Below are 18879 nucleotides of genomic sequence, written 5' to 3'. Positions count from 1 at the left end.
ACATTTGAGTTGGTCGTTATGGAAATTGGGATAATTCATCCTTTCCCTAGGTTTATAGTGAGCTGCTCCAGTCTGCCAGGAACACCCATGACCCTGATCAGGATAAGCAGTTAGAACACTCATGGATGGATGGATGGATTGATGTCAGGATCAGGGTGGAAAAAAATAGGGCTTTCAGAGGATCAGTTGCATGAATTCGGACTGATTTCTCTGGTCTTATTAGACTGTGGTCAAATACTGTATTTATTACTTACAAAAAATGGGTGAGATTATTTTGGAAATGAAAGTTTGTCAGATTAAATGAATATTTTAATTTGCCAGCTTTTCTGCTTCTGTCATGCAAAACTAATTGCCATTTTTATCTGTTTATAAAAAGATTCTTGGTTGCGCACCTTGCCAAAAGGTACAAAATCAGGGTCCCTTGGGGGATGTGATTGGGTAATTTTCAAGTTACGAGTTCATTAGCATCTGGGTGGCCAAAACCTGAGATTGAAACTGCTGGGGAACCTTTTCTAAACCCTGCCAGTTTAGAAATTGTGTTCCTGTTTGTTTTGGATGCATAGTCTTCACATCCGTGTTGTTCATTTTCATTGTTGTTTGGCTAAATGTCTGCGTGTTTCCTTCTCTGTTTCTTACCTCATTCCTGCTAGTTTTGGGGGAGCCATGATCCAGCGAGTCAGTGTTACCCTAAATCTGCCCACTTTGGGTGTTCAGATATCTAAATGTGTAATTTAGGGTAATGTAACATGACCTGGATCAGACCCCCCTCCACTCACCCACCCCCCACCCCCCACCTTGCGTGTCTGTAGTGTGTCTGAAAAGCTGTTCTGTTCTCTCGCACCCCAGCTCTGTGGATGTGTGTTTTATGAGGATGTGCGCACTGGGGAGGGACAGGTAACAGTCACCGTGCCCCGCCACGCCATTGTTTTTGAGCCACCCGCAGGCATAGCTTACGTTGCCAAGCAGTCATAGTGCCCTTTGTCAGCTTCAACCCGCATGCCCTGGGGATGGGGGGCAGATGCTTATAAATAGTGGCCTGGGGACTTGTAGTTGAAGAGAGCATGGAGCCTATGATTACCCAACTGCATGCGATGCTGGGGCTCACAGCAGCATGGAGGAGAGACCCTGACAAGCCGGGCAATGGAATACACCAATCACCTGTGTAGCAGCCCTGCACATCAACCAGTTAATTTGTAGCTTACAACTCAGAATTTTATGCAGTGTAACAGAGATTTTAGCTCGGGGTCTGCCGAGCAAAAAACAGTGAGCTCTCCTGACAGTAGGCTTGGGTTTTGCTTGGATGCTTGGTGCTATTTTCAGCAGTCCCTCTGCTCTGTCCGTCTCTGCCCGTCTCTGCCCGTCTGCTCGTCTGCCTGCTGCCTTCTGTCCGTGAATCTGCTCTCTGTCCGTCTGTGCATCCACCTCAGTCGATCCATGTGAAACGGCCTGTCGACCTGAGTGCTCACATGCTCCAGACAGGTATATGTGGTCAAGCGTGGCTGAGGGTAGCTGCCCCAGGCCAAGCTAGGCATTGCTGGGTGGGATTTTTGGTGTAGATTTTGACTGTGGGCTACATATTTCCTAGACACGGACATTCGTACTGTTTGAAGGTAACCAGGGGCCACATCCAGCTACCTTGCATTTCTTTAACTCTAGCAACTGTCCTTATATATGATTTCCAACCCCCATCAGTCCTCTTTCTGTCCCTTTTGCTCCTCTTCCAGCTGGGACTATTTGTGGCAGTTGTGTGGTTTTTTTTTTTTGATCCTGCAGCCGGACTGTATTACCCATGAGGTTTTCAGTTTGACCCCCCCCCCCCCCCAGCTGGTATCTTTGGAAGGGGGGGGGGCAGAGGGCAGGGGTTTGATATTTCAGTCGATGGCTGTCCGGGGCCACATACACATACACCTGAGGAACATGTTGTTCTTTTCTGTCCTAAATGAGTGCTTTGCCAGCAACTCCCCCATCTTGTACATCAGACGAAAAGACTCGCTTTCAAAAATGATGATGATGGCGACTCACTATAAATGTGACCTCTGGCTCTTCTGATGAAAATTAGTGTCCTGCAGGTTTAGTGTTTACATCTGCATTACTGAAGCAATCCAGGATAAGACCCCAGTAAGCTCACAGATACAAAAGTGTGTCCTTTTACTGTGTGACCTATTATCTGCTCTTAATATCGGTTAGTGTTAAGGTTTCATGCCTCCCTCCATCCTGTTTGTTTCTGCCTGACCTTTTGTCCCACATGTTATCTGTCTTAACCCCCCCCCTCCAACCTATCTGCTTTGGATCCCTGTCACATTTCTCTGATCCCACTGGGGCTTTTGTTCCACACTGTTCCATGACTCGACATCTCCACTCTTGACAAGGCCTGTGACTTAAACATTGGCTTTAACCCACAAGAGGAAGGAGGAAAACATGCAGTGTTTATTCAGAGGCATCTTCTCTGCATTATTGCACTAGGTACAGAATATGCGTATATCTGCTGGTCCAGAGAGGAGAACCTGGGGAATTAAGACTTCATGCCTTGCCACCAACTCTCTCCCCCCCCCCCCCACCCAAAGCAACCACTGCCCTGTGTGTTGGACATTACATTAGTGTAATTTGTGTTTTTATTACGGAGGGTGCTGTTGAGCTCCTGATATCTGCCTATTTTAACCTTCCGGGGACTTGCCCACTGCTTACCTCACCCTGTCATTGTCACTCACTGCATTTAAAAGATTCACTGCTTTTTGCAAAGTGCAAATAAGTGGACTTTTGCTTAGTATGTTCAGTATATTTCTTAAAGGTTTGATTTTGTTCCCTTGTCACTGCAGTAAAGTATTTTAGGATTAGATTAAAAGACTATAGACCTTCCTCTGTCTGTCACTGTCACACAGCTGTGTCATGGAATCGACAGTGAAGATGCAGCACTGACCACCTTCCTGTCCCCCTGTCCCTGTCTGTTTTACTGTGTGTGTGTGTGTGTGTGTGTGTGTGTGTGTGTGTGTGTGTGTGTGTGTGTGTGTGTGTGTGTGTGTGTGTGTGTGTGTGTGTGTGTTTGCACACGTATGCGCACCCCAGGACCCAGGCAGAGATGGCACACACCTGCCGGGGCACCATCAACCTGGCCACCGCACACATTGACACGGAGGACGCCTGCAACATCGTCCTGAGCAGCGGTGGCCGCACCTACCACCTGAAAGCAAGCTCCGAGGTGGAGCGCCAGCGCTGGGTCACAGCTCTGGAGCTAGCCAAGGCTAAAGCCATCCGCATGATGCATGATCAGTCTGGTGAGTGCATGGCGCCACCCTAGTGTGTGTGGACAGAGTGGAGTGCAATTGTATACTGTTAATGGTGCTTAACTGCTCGCGTAGAAAGACTGTTGTACTAATGGGCCGCTAACAGAGAACATAGTTTGTATGTGGTTAATGGACTGCTATCCTGTTAGAGCTGTATAGTCTTAAGGGTGTACTAATGTACTTCAGATGTGCTGTTAGTGGGGTACTTGTATGACAGGGTTATGCATTGTTAATTAGGTACTCATTCAGAATAGCTATATAATGGATGCAGGCTAGTGTCAGAATAAGAAGCATTAATAAGTTTCATAATAGTTATACAATATAATATCCTTGTAGCATAAGAGGGCTATAATGCAGAGAAAGCACTGTAACATATAACACTGATTAGTGCAGAGATTCTGGAACATCATTATACTTTACCTCTAAATTTGATACACCAGTTATAATGAAGTTCAACATGACTCATTGGTCACTGCCTCCTTTCATTGTATTGGCACTGAAGATGGTTCCGCAAAAGGCAAGTCAATTATTGATATTGACACTAGAGGGCACTCTTTAAACAAGTACTGTAATCATGCTTCAGGACAGCCCAAACAATCAGCTCAATGAAAACTTTCACTTCCAGACTCAGTGGTTTGGTTGGACATTCCTTGCATTGGAGGTGCTTGCTGTTCCGGTGACTGACCCCAATCTATCGTCCCACATTTGATTGTAGCCATAAGCCCAAGTTCTTTCCATACCAAATTGTAACCTAGGCACACTTTGCCCTCAGGATCGGGTACATGTATCTGCGGGGTAGTGTGTGGATGTCATCTGTGCACTTGCAAGTAAATTCATTATGAATGATATAAAATAAATTTATCATTTGCGACTTGTAACATTCAAAACTTATGCATTTTCCAGGCTATAAATGTGGTTTTCTTATGTAACTTTTAAAGAGACATCAGTACTTATCAGAGCATTGTCCACTGATACCTATACATTTGTGGAACCTTATTCTTATCCAATATAAAAGATTTATAATCTGGACAAGCCCTATTCTCCATAAAGTTCCATTTATATGAAAATATCTAAAACCTTAGAGAAGGGTAAATCAGTTCAATAAGGAAAAATTTAATTCAATTAACTGAGCTGTCAGGACCAGAAATCAAGACCTGATGTGCAACGTCTTGGTATGCTTAAATATGGACTTGCTGAATAGCCTGTATGGCTGCTCTTTGAATGTATTGCATATATTCTCAGAAGCTAGTAATCTCGTCTGAATCAAGATGACTTTTAAAAGTCTGTGTTGTCTCCAACCAAGATAGTGATGCCTTAGATTCCTGTACTGCCTTTTCCTTGCCAGTTGAATGAGCACTACAGGCAGCCTTGGCCTTAGAACTGGCAGCATGTGGAGGGTGGATGGATAAATTAAGCTACATGTAGGGCTCTGGATCTTTTAGGTGACTGTCACCGCGGCTGAACCCTTGTGTTTCCTGTCCCTCCCACCTCCTCAGCTTACAAATTTAGCTTTTTCCTTCATGCCTTCTTGCTCAGGGATTTCTGAAGCCTGCAAAGACACCCAGGCGTGTCCGGGGCCCCAATGTTACAGAAAGGTGCAATTGAGTGTCTTCCTGGCAGATTTCAGAAATGGTTTTCAATGAGATTTGAAACAATGAATTTCAGATCCAGAATGAGCTGGTTCAGTTCTAGTGACAGCAGTTACTTGTTGTAAAGTGGACCAAAACATACCAATGGTAATAATAGTTTGGTACCCCAGAAGTGCTGTCTGTGTGTCCCTATGTGCAGTTATGCTATTTTGTTTGTAGATATTTTGTCCAATATCAGGTGAATGTCAGAGACAAAGGTCATAAGATGTGTGAGGTTATCAAAAGTGCTTTGGGCTCTTCAGCTTAATCACTGTTTCACATGCTCTCCAGTGGCGAGGTCCTGTATAGAGCCGTAGAAATTCAGGATCCTTGGATAAAAGATTGCAGGTTCGAATCCTCGACCAGCAAGGCACCAGTGAGGTACCCTGAGCAAGGTACCACCCCCAAGCGCTGCTCCCCGGGTGCTGAATTAGCTGCCCCCTGCTATGTCACGATGAGCATATGGGTTAAAATTGGTTGTTGTGCACTGTGTGTTGTGGTGTGTCAACAATGACCACTGATCACCAATTCATTCTAAAATGTGACCGTTGCCCCCCCGCGCCCAATAGTTTTTGTGTAATTTAATGTATTCAAGGGCTCCTGTCAAGTGTTGCCCCATGAATGCCCCTGTTTACCCCCCATCCCCCAAACCATGTCAGGTTACTCAGTTGGTCTGTTATGCCATATGTCTGCCTTCTGTGACCATTCTCACCTGTTCTGGTACCTGTCTGAATTGCCCTGTCAGACTGTCCTAGCCTTTAAACGATTGTTTCCATTTAAGTAGGAGCACCTTGGAACCAATTCTGCTATTTTTCCTGGCTGTAGTTGCGGCCCTTTATTGCCCTTCTTGCGTTGTGAGCAGGACCATATTGTTGCGTTTTCAGAGACATTCATAGCACTGGGACCACAGCCCTCTTCTATGACATTTTCAGAAATCTGGAACGTCTGAGGAGGTTTTAAAGGGGTGAGCCTTTCTTGTCTCCCTAGGTGAGAGCGGTAGACAGTTAGCATATTGGAAAGAAACTGGAATGGGAGCACCCTCTCTGCCTTCAGTCTGAATGCAGTTTATACCGGTGGTGCGTTCAGGTGGAGAGAATGGAGAATTTAGGTCATTCTTTCTATTGTCAACACTTTGAGCTCACTGTCAAAAATGAATCCTCATTAGTTTTTTTTTGTGGATTGTAAATAGAAGATGCTATATATAATTCATCATTTTATACAGCCTTTTGCTGAAATACAACACAAAACATTGACAAAATTGCATTCAGATATCAGACGTTCTGTTTTAAAGTCTTGCATCCACTGGTCTTCCATTAAAATTCTGCTGAACACAGAGCCACTTTCAGCTTGGATTCTGTCCTGGGAAGCTTCTGGCCTGAGGCAAGGGGACATCCTGGGCAAGTTGGAGACAACAGGCCACCTAAACGGCCTTTTTTTGGGCCATGACGAAAAACTCACATGAACATGGGAAAGATATTCACAGTGCACACAGAGCCAAGGAAGAAATTAAACCCAGGAAGTTTGAAGCTACCGCTCTGTCTGCTGGTTTATAGAGCCATCCTTATATGACAATTTCTGTAGCTGTCCATTCTGGGAAAATGAGGATTATTTACTGGTGTATAAATACCATGGCGTGGATCACTGCTTACCCCTTTTGACCTTTGAATCTGAGGCAGCCAGGCCCTGTTCTGTATCACCTCTCCTGTTTCGCAGGAAGGTGGCAGCACCGCCTCGTGAAAGTCCCCATTAGTTGGGGCTGGATGGATGCCGCTCTGTGGTGGGCAGGCAAAGCGCAGCATAAGTCTGGCTATGTTTCTAAATATATACGCATCTAAATATAGTACCCCTAAGATGGTGCTCTGCTCCTGAGGCAGGAACGGGTGTACCCAGTGCTGGGGGCCGTCCTGGGGAGTTGGTACCAGTTCTCCCATAGGCTCCAGTTAGAGATGTTCTGTGTCACAGCAGGGTGGTGCTTCCAGCAGCTTCCACTGGGGCTTCCAGAAACGAACCTACACCAGTGTGCTGATAATGAATCAATACCTGCAGACTTAGCGGACTTACACCGGCCCTCTAATGAAGCTGGGCCGGTCCTCTGAACAAACCTATTTCTGTACTGTCAGGTGATCTGGCTGAGAAGAGTGCCTGACTATGTTCTCTAACTGGCTTTTGGCGATTGCCGGTGTATTTATGAGCAGAATAATCGATCAGAGCTGTGAGATAGGTATGCTGGGGGAGGAGGCAGAGTGTTCCACTAGGTATGCATGGGCCTCGTTAAGTGTTTTCCCTAGACTGGCCAGCAGGGTGAATTTATTACCGGATCACAAGGCAGGGAACAGCCAGTGTGTTTCAGCAGGGGAAGCCGTGTGTGTCGGACGTCCCTTGGCTTCATGCTAGTCTATTCTTGTCACGTGAGCAGTCACCTGACCTACGCCTCTCATTTTTAAAATTATTTGTTTGCTTCACCAAGGTCACAGGGCTCTGGGCAGTCCTTGAGCGCAGGGTCCTTTGGTGGTACGGGGATAATTGTGACACCCCCCTTCTCCCGCCTTTCACATGCATCTGCCCACTGTACCGGAACGGTGGACATGACACTACGGATGATGGATTGATCTATGATTCCCGCCACTAGTCGCTGAGAGGAATTAGCCTCCAATCTCCCTGCACTGTTTCCCTCTCCCCCCGTGCTCCCTCCCTCCGTCTACTCCTCTCTCTCCCTCGTAAGCCCCTCGCGCCGTGGCTCATTCAGCAGCAGCGGCTGGTGTAGCGGTGCGGCGCTGTGTGGTGGGCTGATGGGAGGACGCCCATTCCTCTGCCCTCTAAGAATTTCATTCAGTCTGGACAGCAGAGTGGGAGACGTGGGGGTCGCACAGATGGGACTCGGTGGCCCCCTTGCGTAAGTAGCAGCTATTTTATCCTCCCGTCTGAGCAAATGTAAATGAGCACTGGCTGCCAGAGGACGCCTTTCACAAGTGTGTGTGAGCTGTGCATCTCGGACAGGGCTTCCGTGAGTTTGAAACGTTATTTCTTCAGTGTGCTGAAGGTTCTTGGTGTTCTCTGTAAAACTGGGGTAGGATCTCTGTTGATACTCTTTTTTTTTTTTGGGGGGGGGGGCTAGTTTGTGCTAGCTGGTGCTAGTTTGACTGGTTAGAGGCACAATAGAGGATTTTAGTGCTGCTGATTTCTGTTGGATATGTTTGCTCTCTGCTGGAAGCATTATTTATGCAGTAATATTAATTAAAATCAGAAGAAAAGGAATTATATATATTTTTTATGGTACCACCCTGCTTCTCTGTCTAACATATCTGAGTATTTCCTAAGCCTGTTCTGATATTTTTATTCCTCATATTCCAATATGTTGTAAAGTGTGACAGATGGTGCTTTTTTTTGTTGTTTTGCTCCAGCTGGGGACACAGTCTGTCGTTTAAAGCAATTCCTGTCTACTATGCTGCTGTGTTTCGAGAGTCAAGCGCATGCCCCTGTCTGTCTGTTCGGGGTTCCACGGGGTTCCGTGGGACACTAACAGGCTGCCTGAGTAAGATGGCCAGTCTCTGCTGGGACGTGTGTTTCTCTGTTGAGGAATGGGCTCCATGTCATCCAGATTTAAAGGCCCAGTTTCCTTTTCTCCCATTACAGTCTCATCCTTTGAGCAGGTGTAGGTCTGACTGCAGGGCTGTGACAGCCTGATCACACCCATGACCTCTGTCTTGTGTTGCTTTCTCCATCAAGCTGTTCTGAATCCCCTATTGCAGGGTGCTTTGTGAATGGTCACAGGTTCCATTCCAGTGATTTATGAATGTTTGGTGTTCCATTCTGCTGTTTTATGAATTGTCACATATCCCGTTCCAATATGTTTTATAAATGGCCACGTGTTCCATTTAGGTGATTTGTGAAAGTTCTGTGTTCCATTCCATTGATTTATAAATAGTCACGCGTTCCATTCTGGTCATTTTTTTTTTTTTTATATTCTGTGTTTCATTCCTCTTGTTTTTATGAATGGTCACGTGTTCTGTTGCATATTGCTCCATTCTGGTGATTTATGAATGTTCTGTGTTTTTCATTCCACTGTTTTATGAATGGTCACATGTTCCATTCAAGTCTTTTATGAATGGTCACGTGTTCGGTTCCACTCTTTCATGAGCAGCAGTTGTTGCGTTTCGATTGGTCACAGCTTCCAATGGATTTTGTAACGACTTGCTATGTGTCTAGTAGCTGTGACGTTATGAATGGCAGCTTGTGTCCCGCTGGGTTCTCGTTATGCTTGGTTGAGCTCTGATTCAGAGAGCCGTTCATGCGCCGCCTCAAACGAGGACAACGGGGACGATGCTGTGGGTTAGCTGAAGCAAATCCCATCTCACGGTCTGTGTTTAGATCTTTATGCTCCCAAAACCAGGGTCTAATTTTGAAATGAATGTAATTTGGGAGAAATGGGGTGTGTTTTATATGCAGTTTTGCACCTTATATTCTCATTGGCGGTTACCTGTTCTTGATTCATGGAGCTCCTCTCTTCCTCAGGGTCACTCATCTCAGGCTGTTCTTTACCTGGGGGACCTTGTGCTTGGTGGTCTGTCCACAGTACGCTGTCGCCTGGGTGCATGGCAGAGCACGCTCTTCTGCCCGTCTCTTGACTGCTTTCCCGTTCTCGGTTCTTTACTCCTGCGTTCACATTGCCGCTGCTCTCCCTGTTCCTTCTCTAGACGCATAGCAGAACCTCGTCCTGGATGCCGGGCACCACCATTTTCTGTGCGTGAGGTTTTTGAGCATCCTACACCGCTGGAATAGATCAGGCTCCGCTGACGTTGTTTTGTCGGCTGGTCGCCAGTTTCGTGTTGATTTCTTAAATGTGTTATACCTGTTTGTTTCACATCTTTGCGCTTGAACGGTAAAATGGGGTCCTGTCCCAAAGCTGGTAGCTTCTTTCTCGCTCTCTCTCTTTTTTTTTTAAAGTCAATGTGTGAAGGTGGTTTTTACTGTAACACACACGTTGCTGCATTGTGGCATGGGAATTTGTACAAGGAAGAAACCATGTTTTTTTTTTTTGCAGGGGGAGAGCGTTCAACTTTAGTCAACCCCCCTCCCATCAAGCACACATAAGGGCACCTTCTCGTGTCGGCATCAGCATTATTGGATCGCTTGTTTTACTTCTTTATACTGACTTGCTCCTTTTTGGGCTGCAATTATTTGTCTTCTTACTGAGAGAGACCATTCTGTATCGAGTCATCTCGCCCCCCATAAACAGGACAAAATGAGAATTACTTCGGCTAGCTAGCTTTGCAGTATGGCTCTGTGATGCAGTCTGTAGGAATGACCTCCTTCTGTCCCTGTTAATGTATGCATAAACAGGCTGTGTTATATCACTGGTGGGGGGTGCCGGATGTGAGGCTTATGTCTCCATTGTCCCGGTTTATGCAGTGTCTTTTTAAATCGAAGGCCAGAGAGAGTCATCGCTCTCTGGTGACTGGTCACTGACCGCCCACGGTTCCAGCTGATTCGCTCAGCTGCTGAAGACCAGCCCCAACCATGAGGGAGGCAGGCTAGGGAGGGGACTCTGCTTTCTTCACAGTGGGAATAGCCCATGTCAAACTGTGATCGGAAGCAGGGCAGCCCTCCTCCCTGCCACCATCTGTTCCTGGTGACTCCCCCACCCCCCCTCCCCCCACCGCCACACCATTTTTTCAGAAACACTCGTTTCGTCCTAGAAGACTTTCACCCACTTGGTGTTTGTACTGTGGTGGAATGAGTCTCCCTCCCCCTTGTTGTTCGTGCAGTTTCCAGTTAAACCAGCTGGCATCCTCTGTCTGGAGATGAGTTGGGCTCTGTGTGTTGAATGATATTGAGACTGTTTTGTTTGGTTTTCCTGCAGTTGGGATGTTCTTCAGATCTTTATTGTAAGAACTGTACTTGGTATCTCCAGAGAAACATTTCCCAGCAACAGAAAGCAAGTCCTATATAAAATGATATATTGTAAATTACCATATAATCATATCCAGAGCCACATACAAAATTATTCCTTTGTTTGCAGATGGATTATCATTTAGGAACCCACTCAATGTCATCTGTGTGGTGGGTGCCAGAGGTTAGAACTGATACAGCTACAGCTTTGGCAGGTGATGCTGGATCTTGGGTTCAGGCTGGTGCCTCCCATTTAATGCTGGTGGGAAAAAAACATATTGCTGGAGGGTTCCTGGTAGCTACAGTCCAAAAGTACTGGTACCAAAAGAACAGCACCTCATTCTGGAGCCTATATTCCTTTCCCAGATTTAAATCTTGCTTTTAAGTTTGTAAGCTGCTTTAAATCTGAGAGAGAATGTCTGTCCACAGATATCTTCCTGAGATACCCTTGAACTTCAGGTAGTTTCATCTGCCTCTGTCCATCATTTCACCCCATTCCGATGCTGTATTTGGGCTGTCATCCCTCCCTGTAGCCGTGCTCATGGACCTGGTGGGTTCTCAGTTCCGTGACAGTGAGCCAATTCGACTCCAACATCAGATGGAGTTCCTCCCGTTCATCTTCTAAGTGCCGGGGGGGGAGTATATCCGCCTCCCATTGTTTTGTGGTCGATAGGCTTGGTGTGCAGATCCGTGTGTACGTTTCTGTTGTTTTTAACCAGACCTGGCGGTCCAAACATAGCATTTTTTTATATCCCACAGTTCCACCTACGTCCTTGTGGTTAACCCAGGCCACTTTTGCTGACTGTCCCTCAAAAGTCATGGGGGGGTCACTGTTTTGCAGTCAGTTGCAGCTCATGATGGCTCTATTAAAGTGTTATGTAGTCGGTCACCCTGCCTAATGTTACAGGTGCCAGTCCAGCGTTAATTGAAGGGTCCCAGGTCCTGCCCCCCCTCCCTCCCCTCCAATATCAGAGCCTCTTCCCCATCCTCTCTTATTGGAGTTGTCAGCAGGGTGTCTTTTCCACTTTCTTTGGCAGAGACCCCTTTTCCCAGTGATTGCTGTATGAGACGATTAATGGCGCTTTAATGATGACATCAAATTAGCAGCTTCATAGCTGTGAATTGTTTTCATCACATGGCCATTGTGGGTGAGGGGTGGATGGCTCGGCATTTTGATGTCCCCATTTTTTTGATTAGTTGCACCTATCTTTCACCCCCAGTGCACTTTGCCAAAAAAGGACATGCCATGGCATCTCTATCATACTGTGGTGTGCAGACAGCACATCCCTCCCTCATACTCCCAGATCCCCCTGCTAATCAGTCTGAAGCATGTTTGAGCTGAAATGAATGCCGTTGGCTCTATATAATGGTAATGAAGGTCACCTGTTTTGCACCCCAAACCAACAAACCCCAGTCTTATACCACACACCGAAGGTAAGGTAAGTTCTGCAAGTGTACCACTGGCACCCCACCATCCAACACTGCAATCATAACTGCAAGTGAGAAGTTTAAAGACAACAGGGCACAGCGAAGCAGTGACCTCATCTGAATCAGTTCGGGTCTTGCTGACCTTTTCCCAGAATACCAGCCAGTGCTGGTTCATGTTAAAATGAGAGCGTTAGCGAGAGAAGCTTGTGCCCCATGTTCTGCTTGGAACTGAGCAGACTGCACTCCAGATGGGGATTCACTGTGGAGTTGCAAGGAGACTTTGTGACTTTACTCATTTTAAGGGTGGAAAAACTTTGCTCTTTCTTCTGGTTTCGTTTCCTTAAAAGTATTTCTCGGAAGCAATTCACAGATATCACCATATGTCAGCTTCTGGGAAGTGATGATCTGTTAGGGCTGAGCTGGAATGAAAGTCAGTGTGTAACAGGGAGTCACTACTGAAGGCTGCTGGTGGTGTGCTACTTAAGATGAGATGAGATAAGATAATCCTTTATTAGTCCCACAAGTGGGAAATTTGCAATTAGGGAGGTGACCTTGTAATTCAGTGGCTGTTCATTCCTGGCACGCTCCTCTGTTGTACTAGGGACTAGCCTATTGACTGTAGTGTATCTGGAAGTAATATTCATAATTTTGGGTGAAAGTGTCTGCTAAGCAGCCTCAATGTAATAATGTTAAAACATATTGCTTTGGGTTTGATGTTCTGTCCAACAGGAAATGTGAGTGACTGTATGTTCCCATTATTGGAGGTTCTGTTTTTGGACTGTTGTGTTTACTATTAGTGTAGACTGTCTAGACCATGCTGTTAATAATTCAAAATAAAAGTACGCTGAGCTGCATTTAAGCTCACTACGTTTGTTTACTTATGGTCTACATTTTTGTTTTCGATTTCAGAGCTGATAAACGGCTGTTTTACTTTATTTGTTCAACTCTGCCCGCCCCGTCTTCCGAGTCTGTGGACACCACCCGCTGGGGTCTGCATTGTGTGCTGCAAATGGAAATGACCCGCTCATGTTGAGAGTGTTCGTTCAATGTACTTTGTGAAGCTGGAGTAAGTTAGTGAAACTGGAGAGGCTTTCAGTGCTCAGTCTCTAGCATGCGAGTGGAGTCTTGCTTTGGCTTGACCTCAGTGCTCGTCATGTTGTTCCCCTGCGTGTATTGGTGTTCGGTGTTTGTACATTTTTTGGTTTGAATGCATTTTTGAGTAACATTGGATACCTATATTATGTCGGGGGGAGGGGGGTGTCACTAATTACTATATTACTGCCCCCCAAGAAACACAGAAACGAGAGAAGGTGGCCACTTTGAAAAAGAGCTGTTTAGCTCCTAACTTTGGTTAACTGCCATCTGATTGGGGATGGTCAGCCTACATAGCAGCTAATTGCAGTCATGCCTGACCGTAAGCAGTAGAAAGACATGCATGCATGCGCGCACACACACGGTGACCCTGAACGCAGCTCGCTGTGTGGATGAGATGTTATTGTCAAGGTGATCCCGCTCCAGCTACGACAAGCGCTGACTTTTAAGGCTGCTGGGAAAGCGGGCTTCCCGGATCGCTTTCCTAGGCTGGTCTCCCCAGTCCAAGGTCTGGGTGATACAGGAAGCAGTGGGGTTTATGGCCATGCTGTGCGGAAAGGCCTTCGCCTGAAGCACTCCCGGATGTTTCTGACTGACAGACAGACAGGCACCCCCCCCGCCCCCCGCTGTGATGGAGCCATGTGCTCCAGCTTCCCACCCCCATCGCTCTTCACAAGCGCCTAAGTATCGACTTGTGCTGTCAGGTGAGGAGGGGCTGAATCGGGGAGCATGAAGCAATGCATTATGGGCTGCATCCCATAGATGACTCCCGGCAGCTGAATCCTCCTCCTCCTCCTCCTTTTTTTACTCCCTCCTCCTCTCCATCTCTCTCCCTCTCTCTCTCTTTGCACCGAGAGAGGGACAGAAGCATGTGGAGGGACACAGCCGGCCAGTGGCAAGGCGCGCCTGCGTGCGGCAGCGTGCCGGTTTTCCGGAACCGAGCCGAACGAACCGAGGCGGAGAGTGAGGGAACACTGGCGTGCCCGGGGAGAGCCCGCCCGCCCTCCAGCAGAGCGAGCGAGCGAGCAAGCGCGTGCGTCTGTATGTGTGGGCACAAGGCAGATGCTGAATAAGGAGAGCCAGTGAGGCGGCCCCCCGGCCCCCCCACCCTTAGTGCTCACTTCGGGCCGCAGTGAGGGGATGAATGGCCGGGGGTGTTGGGAGCCGGCGACGGTGCGGTCCTTCTGCAGCTCCGGGTGCCTCAGTGCATTCCACAAGGGTCAGTATGGTGGGGGCGGGTGGGCATCCTGTCATCATCGGTTCTCCATCCTGCCTGCGGGGGGTATCTGTCCATCTGGCATCCCATTCCTGTCCCGTCCGGCCCGAGTTGCTGCATGGTCCCTGTCATGCTTTCCTGTGAGGGGTGCTCTGCCAGGCGGGTCGGGTTGGATGTTCCCTTTCGGCTGTCGGGCACGCTGTTCTCTCTCTCTCTCTCTCTCACTCTCTCTCTCTTCTCAGTGCATGTGTTAGCAAGGTGATAAGATGATGCAACACTCAGAGCATGCTTTGGTCTCTCTCCCAGCTTGCTGGCTTGTCCTGCTTTATAGAGCATCTGTAGAAGTACAGGGCAGAAAGTTGCCCGGTGACTGGGATGGTTGCCATGGGGATGGCAGTGCTGGACTGTGAAGTGGAAGGAGTTGAGGCGTCGCTGTTATTCTGGCTTCGACAGAACGTGCATGCCAGTTCCAAGCTCTGTCCCCCAGAACAGTCACCCTAGCAGGAAGCTGTTCCCAGGGTCCTAGCACCCTCAGGATCACGCAGAGAGTGCAGGCCATAGCAGCTATGATTATAGCACTGATCTATATTTGAGAGATAATTAGTATGCAGAAACCCCTGTGAAATATTAAATGAAAAAGCTCAGTAGAGCAGGGCCTTAGCTCTCCTAAGGTCGGCTTTCACTTCCTCAGCTAGGGAAGTTGGTTTCCTCCGAATTTTTAAAAAATTTTTTTTTTACTCCATCTGAGATTATTGGGGCTCTCTGGGTCTCTCTCTGAGTGATGTTAACCCCTGGAGTGGGAATGCATTTCCCAGAAGAGACTGCCTGTCACTCTGGAGAGATGTGTGGCCAGTGGCCTCTCTGTTTTCTGCTCTCTGGTGGTGTATAATAATATGGGGCAGTCCAAGACTGTGTTCTGAGTACCTGTTTGAAATCATGGGTAGTCTTAGACCTAGTTCTTCTAGTTTTGTCTCTTTTCTGTCGATCTCAATAGTAGTCTCTTTAATGAGAAAGTTTAAGACCTGGCTGCCACAGCTGCATTGTATTGCATATCTGGAGTTTGATTAGTTAGGTCTGGCCAGTCCTGTGTTACAGCATGGTTCGGCTTTTTAGGTGTTAGCAATGCTTGTATTTCTGTGCAGTATACAGTAGTTTGATTAGTTAGGCCTGAGTTTCAGGGTCGCTGTGGTGCCTGAGGCCTCGGGTGCCACAGTTGTGTCTTACATACTCCCCTACAGTCTTTCCTTCTCATTTCACTTGCCCCCATTCCTGCAGCTGTGTCCCCCTGCTGTGGGGCCTCTACTGCCCAGTCAGGCTTGGCCTCCACACGGTGTGTGTGTGTGTGTGTGTCTGGTCTGGATTGTGACACACCGTCTTAGTCAATGATGTAGTACAGTTAGTCATAAATGTAGCATTTTGTAACAGTACATCCGATTATGTGCTGAGGAATCTGACAGTTAGGTTTTGTGACCCAGTGTGCTAGAACAGAGGACTCACCTCCACAACTGTGCTATCTTGGCTGCTTGGCCTGTTTTGACCAGTAGAGAGGGCAAATGGTCAACATGTGCCAGGATTGCTAGAATTGGCTGCAAAGAACTGGATTTCCTTTGGAGGACAACTGGCCTGTATAAAAATGTCACAGACCACAGAGCATTTATTTTAATATGTCCCAGCACTGCATTCATTAAGTAATTAATTTCATTTAAAAAATCTGTCTTTTGCAGGTGTGAATCATTTGGGCTCCTTTCCAATCAGCATCTGATAGGACACATAGTCACATTTTACCTGCAGAAGAAAGCCCAGGCTTGGGATGCAGCAGGGGTTGCAGTGCATGCTGGGAAACAATAGTGAAAGCTGCTTTCCTCAGTGTAAAACGGCAGCAATTTCATGTCATGTCAGCTTTTTGGAAATTGCGCCTCACAGGCTGTGTTATTTGGCAGATCTGTTATAGCAACACTTCCCTTCCCAAATTCTGTACATTGTCAGTGGTGTGGAAATTAATGGGGATGGGTCAGAAACAGAGTTGCATTTGAAATGTGCTTCTCCGGACCGGGGGGACACTTCTTCTGTGGGGTGTGGTGGCATAATGATTAACGCTGTGCTGCTCTTTGATTCGGGTTGGAAAACGTGAGCTAGGCTGCAGGAGATCAGTCTTAAAGGGGGCCAGCTGGGCAATGATTTGATTCTTTATCTACAAGACCCCCCAGTTGAGCTTTCATTTTGTTCTCTTTCTTGCAATTTTTTTTTATCTGTGTGTGTGGTGGCAGGCATGCTATCATCATCATACTGGTTAACCGGCCAGAGGTGCGTTTCCCGTTAGCAATATGCATAGCTGGACCCATTTAGTTGCATGGTTCCAACTAAGTTGCTAAGTTAGTTAGCAACTTTGCTTTTGGGAAACGTACCCAAGGACTGTGATGCCGAAATTGAAACAATGCACCATGTGAAGACATAAATGCCATAGCAGTGGCACGGTGTGGTGGGTCCTGCCTTTCAGAAGTCCCACCTTACTGCCAGACTTGTCGCAATTTGCACTTCGAGTCTTTTATGCAAGGTATGTCGCCTTAGTGCGAAAGGAAAAAGATGACTTTCTGCAGTGCACCGTGGCTGATGAGGGTCGCCACTGTCCTTGGAGAGCACTTTTGTCGTCCTTTTGGTCCGCTATCGTCTTATAAACTTTGTCTCTGGTTTCTCTGTGCCCTCCAAAGAGAGTGAGTCTAGGTCAGAAGATAAGAGGGCTGTGCGCCTGTGTGCGAGACCCATTATCCTTGCGGAGACAACTTTTGGGAGAGTGCTCCAGTTTCATTAGAACGGGGTTAGTGATCATTAATTAAATCAAGATGACATTTAGACAGAAACGCAAATGCATGTGTGCAAGTATGTGTATTCTGCCCAGTGAGAGGTATCCAGTACAGTAGGAATCATGTTGAAGTTCAGAAATATTTTTTATTTTAATGACAATCCAGTCTCACTTAACCTTGTTCTCCAACCTCTGTATTTGAATCTGTATTTATGTCAGTCTCATTTCTCTCTTCAGCTTCCTTCAAACTGGACAGTTTACCATCTATTTATGACCATCTATCTTTCACTCCCCCCTTAGGACTCTGTGTTAGGAGATTGTGATCAGCCAGCTACCTTTTCAGCATGTCAGATCATTGTCTCACAAAGAAAAGGGGAAGCTGCAAGTTTTCAGCCTCAAAATGTGACAGAAGAAACATGGACTTTGTGTCTACAGCTTTTCATTTCAACCCCTCTCAAGTCCACTTTGTAATCCGCTTCCTCAAACATTTTCCAAATTACGGTATTCAGCTATTCAGAAATGAAACACACATGGCCTTCAGATGAACCTTATCCTTTGGAAAAACTGTCAGATATCATTGTAGCTACACTGAAATAACAGTTCAGATCTTCATGCATTCTGTGGGAAAATCCCCATGCATTCTGTGGACACAGGACCCTGGTGTCCTTTGTAACTGGTGCCCTCTGTATGTAGTCTGTTGTTTTATAGTTTGGGATCAGCTTGGTTTTGCTATCCTGTGAAAATCCCCACACATTCTGTTTTAAGCCAGTTATGGTTCATTTAAAGCAGCTCCCTCTTTAGGCAGGAGAGCTTAGACTTAATGCCCACAGAGACACAGGCACTAGCTGAGGCACAGGGAGGATAGCTAATTAGTAACCACACTTTATGGTCTTGAAGGAGACTGAGGTGAAGATGGGTCAGATCTATGAAATATTTTGCTTCCAGCACCCCAGATGCATTCAGTATTGATCCATTAAGATGATCGGGAAAGCAAGTGAATTGACCTTGGAGAGAGAATCAAGCTACAGAGCATTGCTGTAATTGGGACTGGTTATTGTTAAAAAGACGTGTAGCCAGTGGAGATGCTTCACGTATGTTAGAACGGTCTTATTCTCTCGTGTCTTGTTTCCAGTACCACACTGAGGCTTAAATGAGTCAACTGTTGTGCTCGTTGTCTGTGTCGCGGTTGCTGTCTCCTTTATTTGTCTCTTGCGGGTGTCTTGGGGGAATTCGCTTCCGCAATTGCTTAACAAGGTTGCATCCTGAATCTATGCACCTCATTTTCTCTCCTTCACGCCTCCTCTCTCTCCTTCTCTCTGTCACTCACTTCTCTTTGGCTCCGTTTGAAAGTCGCACACACATGCACACAAGCCGGGGCGGGGGGGGGTGGGGGGTGCAGAGCGGAGACAGTGTGAAATGCGTCATTCCCAGGTCTGCTAAAAATAACTCTTCATCACTGCGTGGGCATCCGTTTCTAGGGCAACTGTTTTCATTCACAGCTTCCTGTTAATTTTAGTGAGGATAGCCATGGAGAAGACAAGCTGT

General features: G+C 46.8%; 1 protein-coding gene across 3 annotated transcripts in view; it reads left to right on the top strand.

The window, feature by feature from the left end:
• Nucleotides 1-18879, top strand: part of osbp2b (oxysterol binding protein 2b) — a 50408-nt gene that overhangs the window by 3922 nt on the left and 27607 nt on the right. For 2 of the 3 annotated variants that reach the window (XM_048980678.1, XM_048980668.1), the window contains exon 2: nucleotides 3064-3272. In XM_048980678.1, the coding sequence (XP_048836635.1) occupies nucleotides 3064-3272 (209 nt within the window). Of the gene's footprint in view, nucleotides 1-3063; nucleotides 3273-7649; nucleotides 7803-18879 lie in introns of those variants that run through there. The other variant, XM_048980688.1, reaches the window with a different exon arrangement.

The sequence above is a fragment of the Brienomyrus brachyistius genome, chromosome 2 (assembly GCF_023856365.1).
Source record: "Brienomyrus brachyistius isolate T26 chromosome 2, BBRACH_0.4, whole genome shotgun sequence".
Classification (NCBI taxonomy): Eukaryota; Metazoa; Chordata; class Actinopteri; order Osteoglossiformes; family Mormyridae; genus Brienomyrus; species Brienomyrus brachyistius.
Note: the sequence above shows the minus strand (reverse complement) of the source record. Positions and strands in the feature narration are given on the sequence as shown.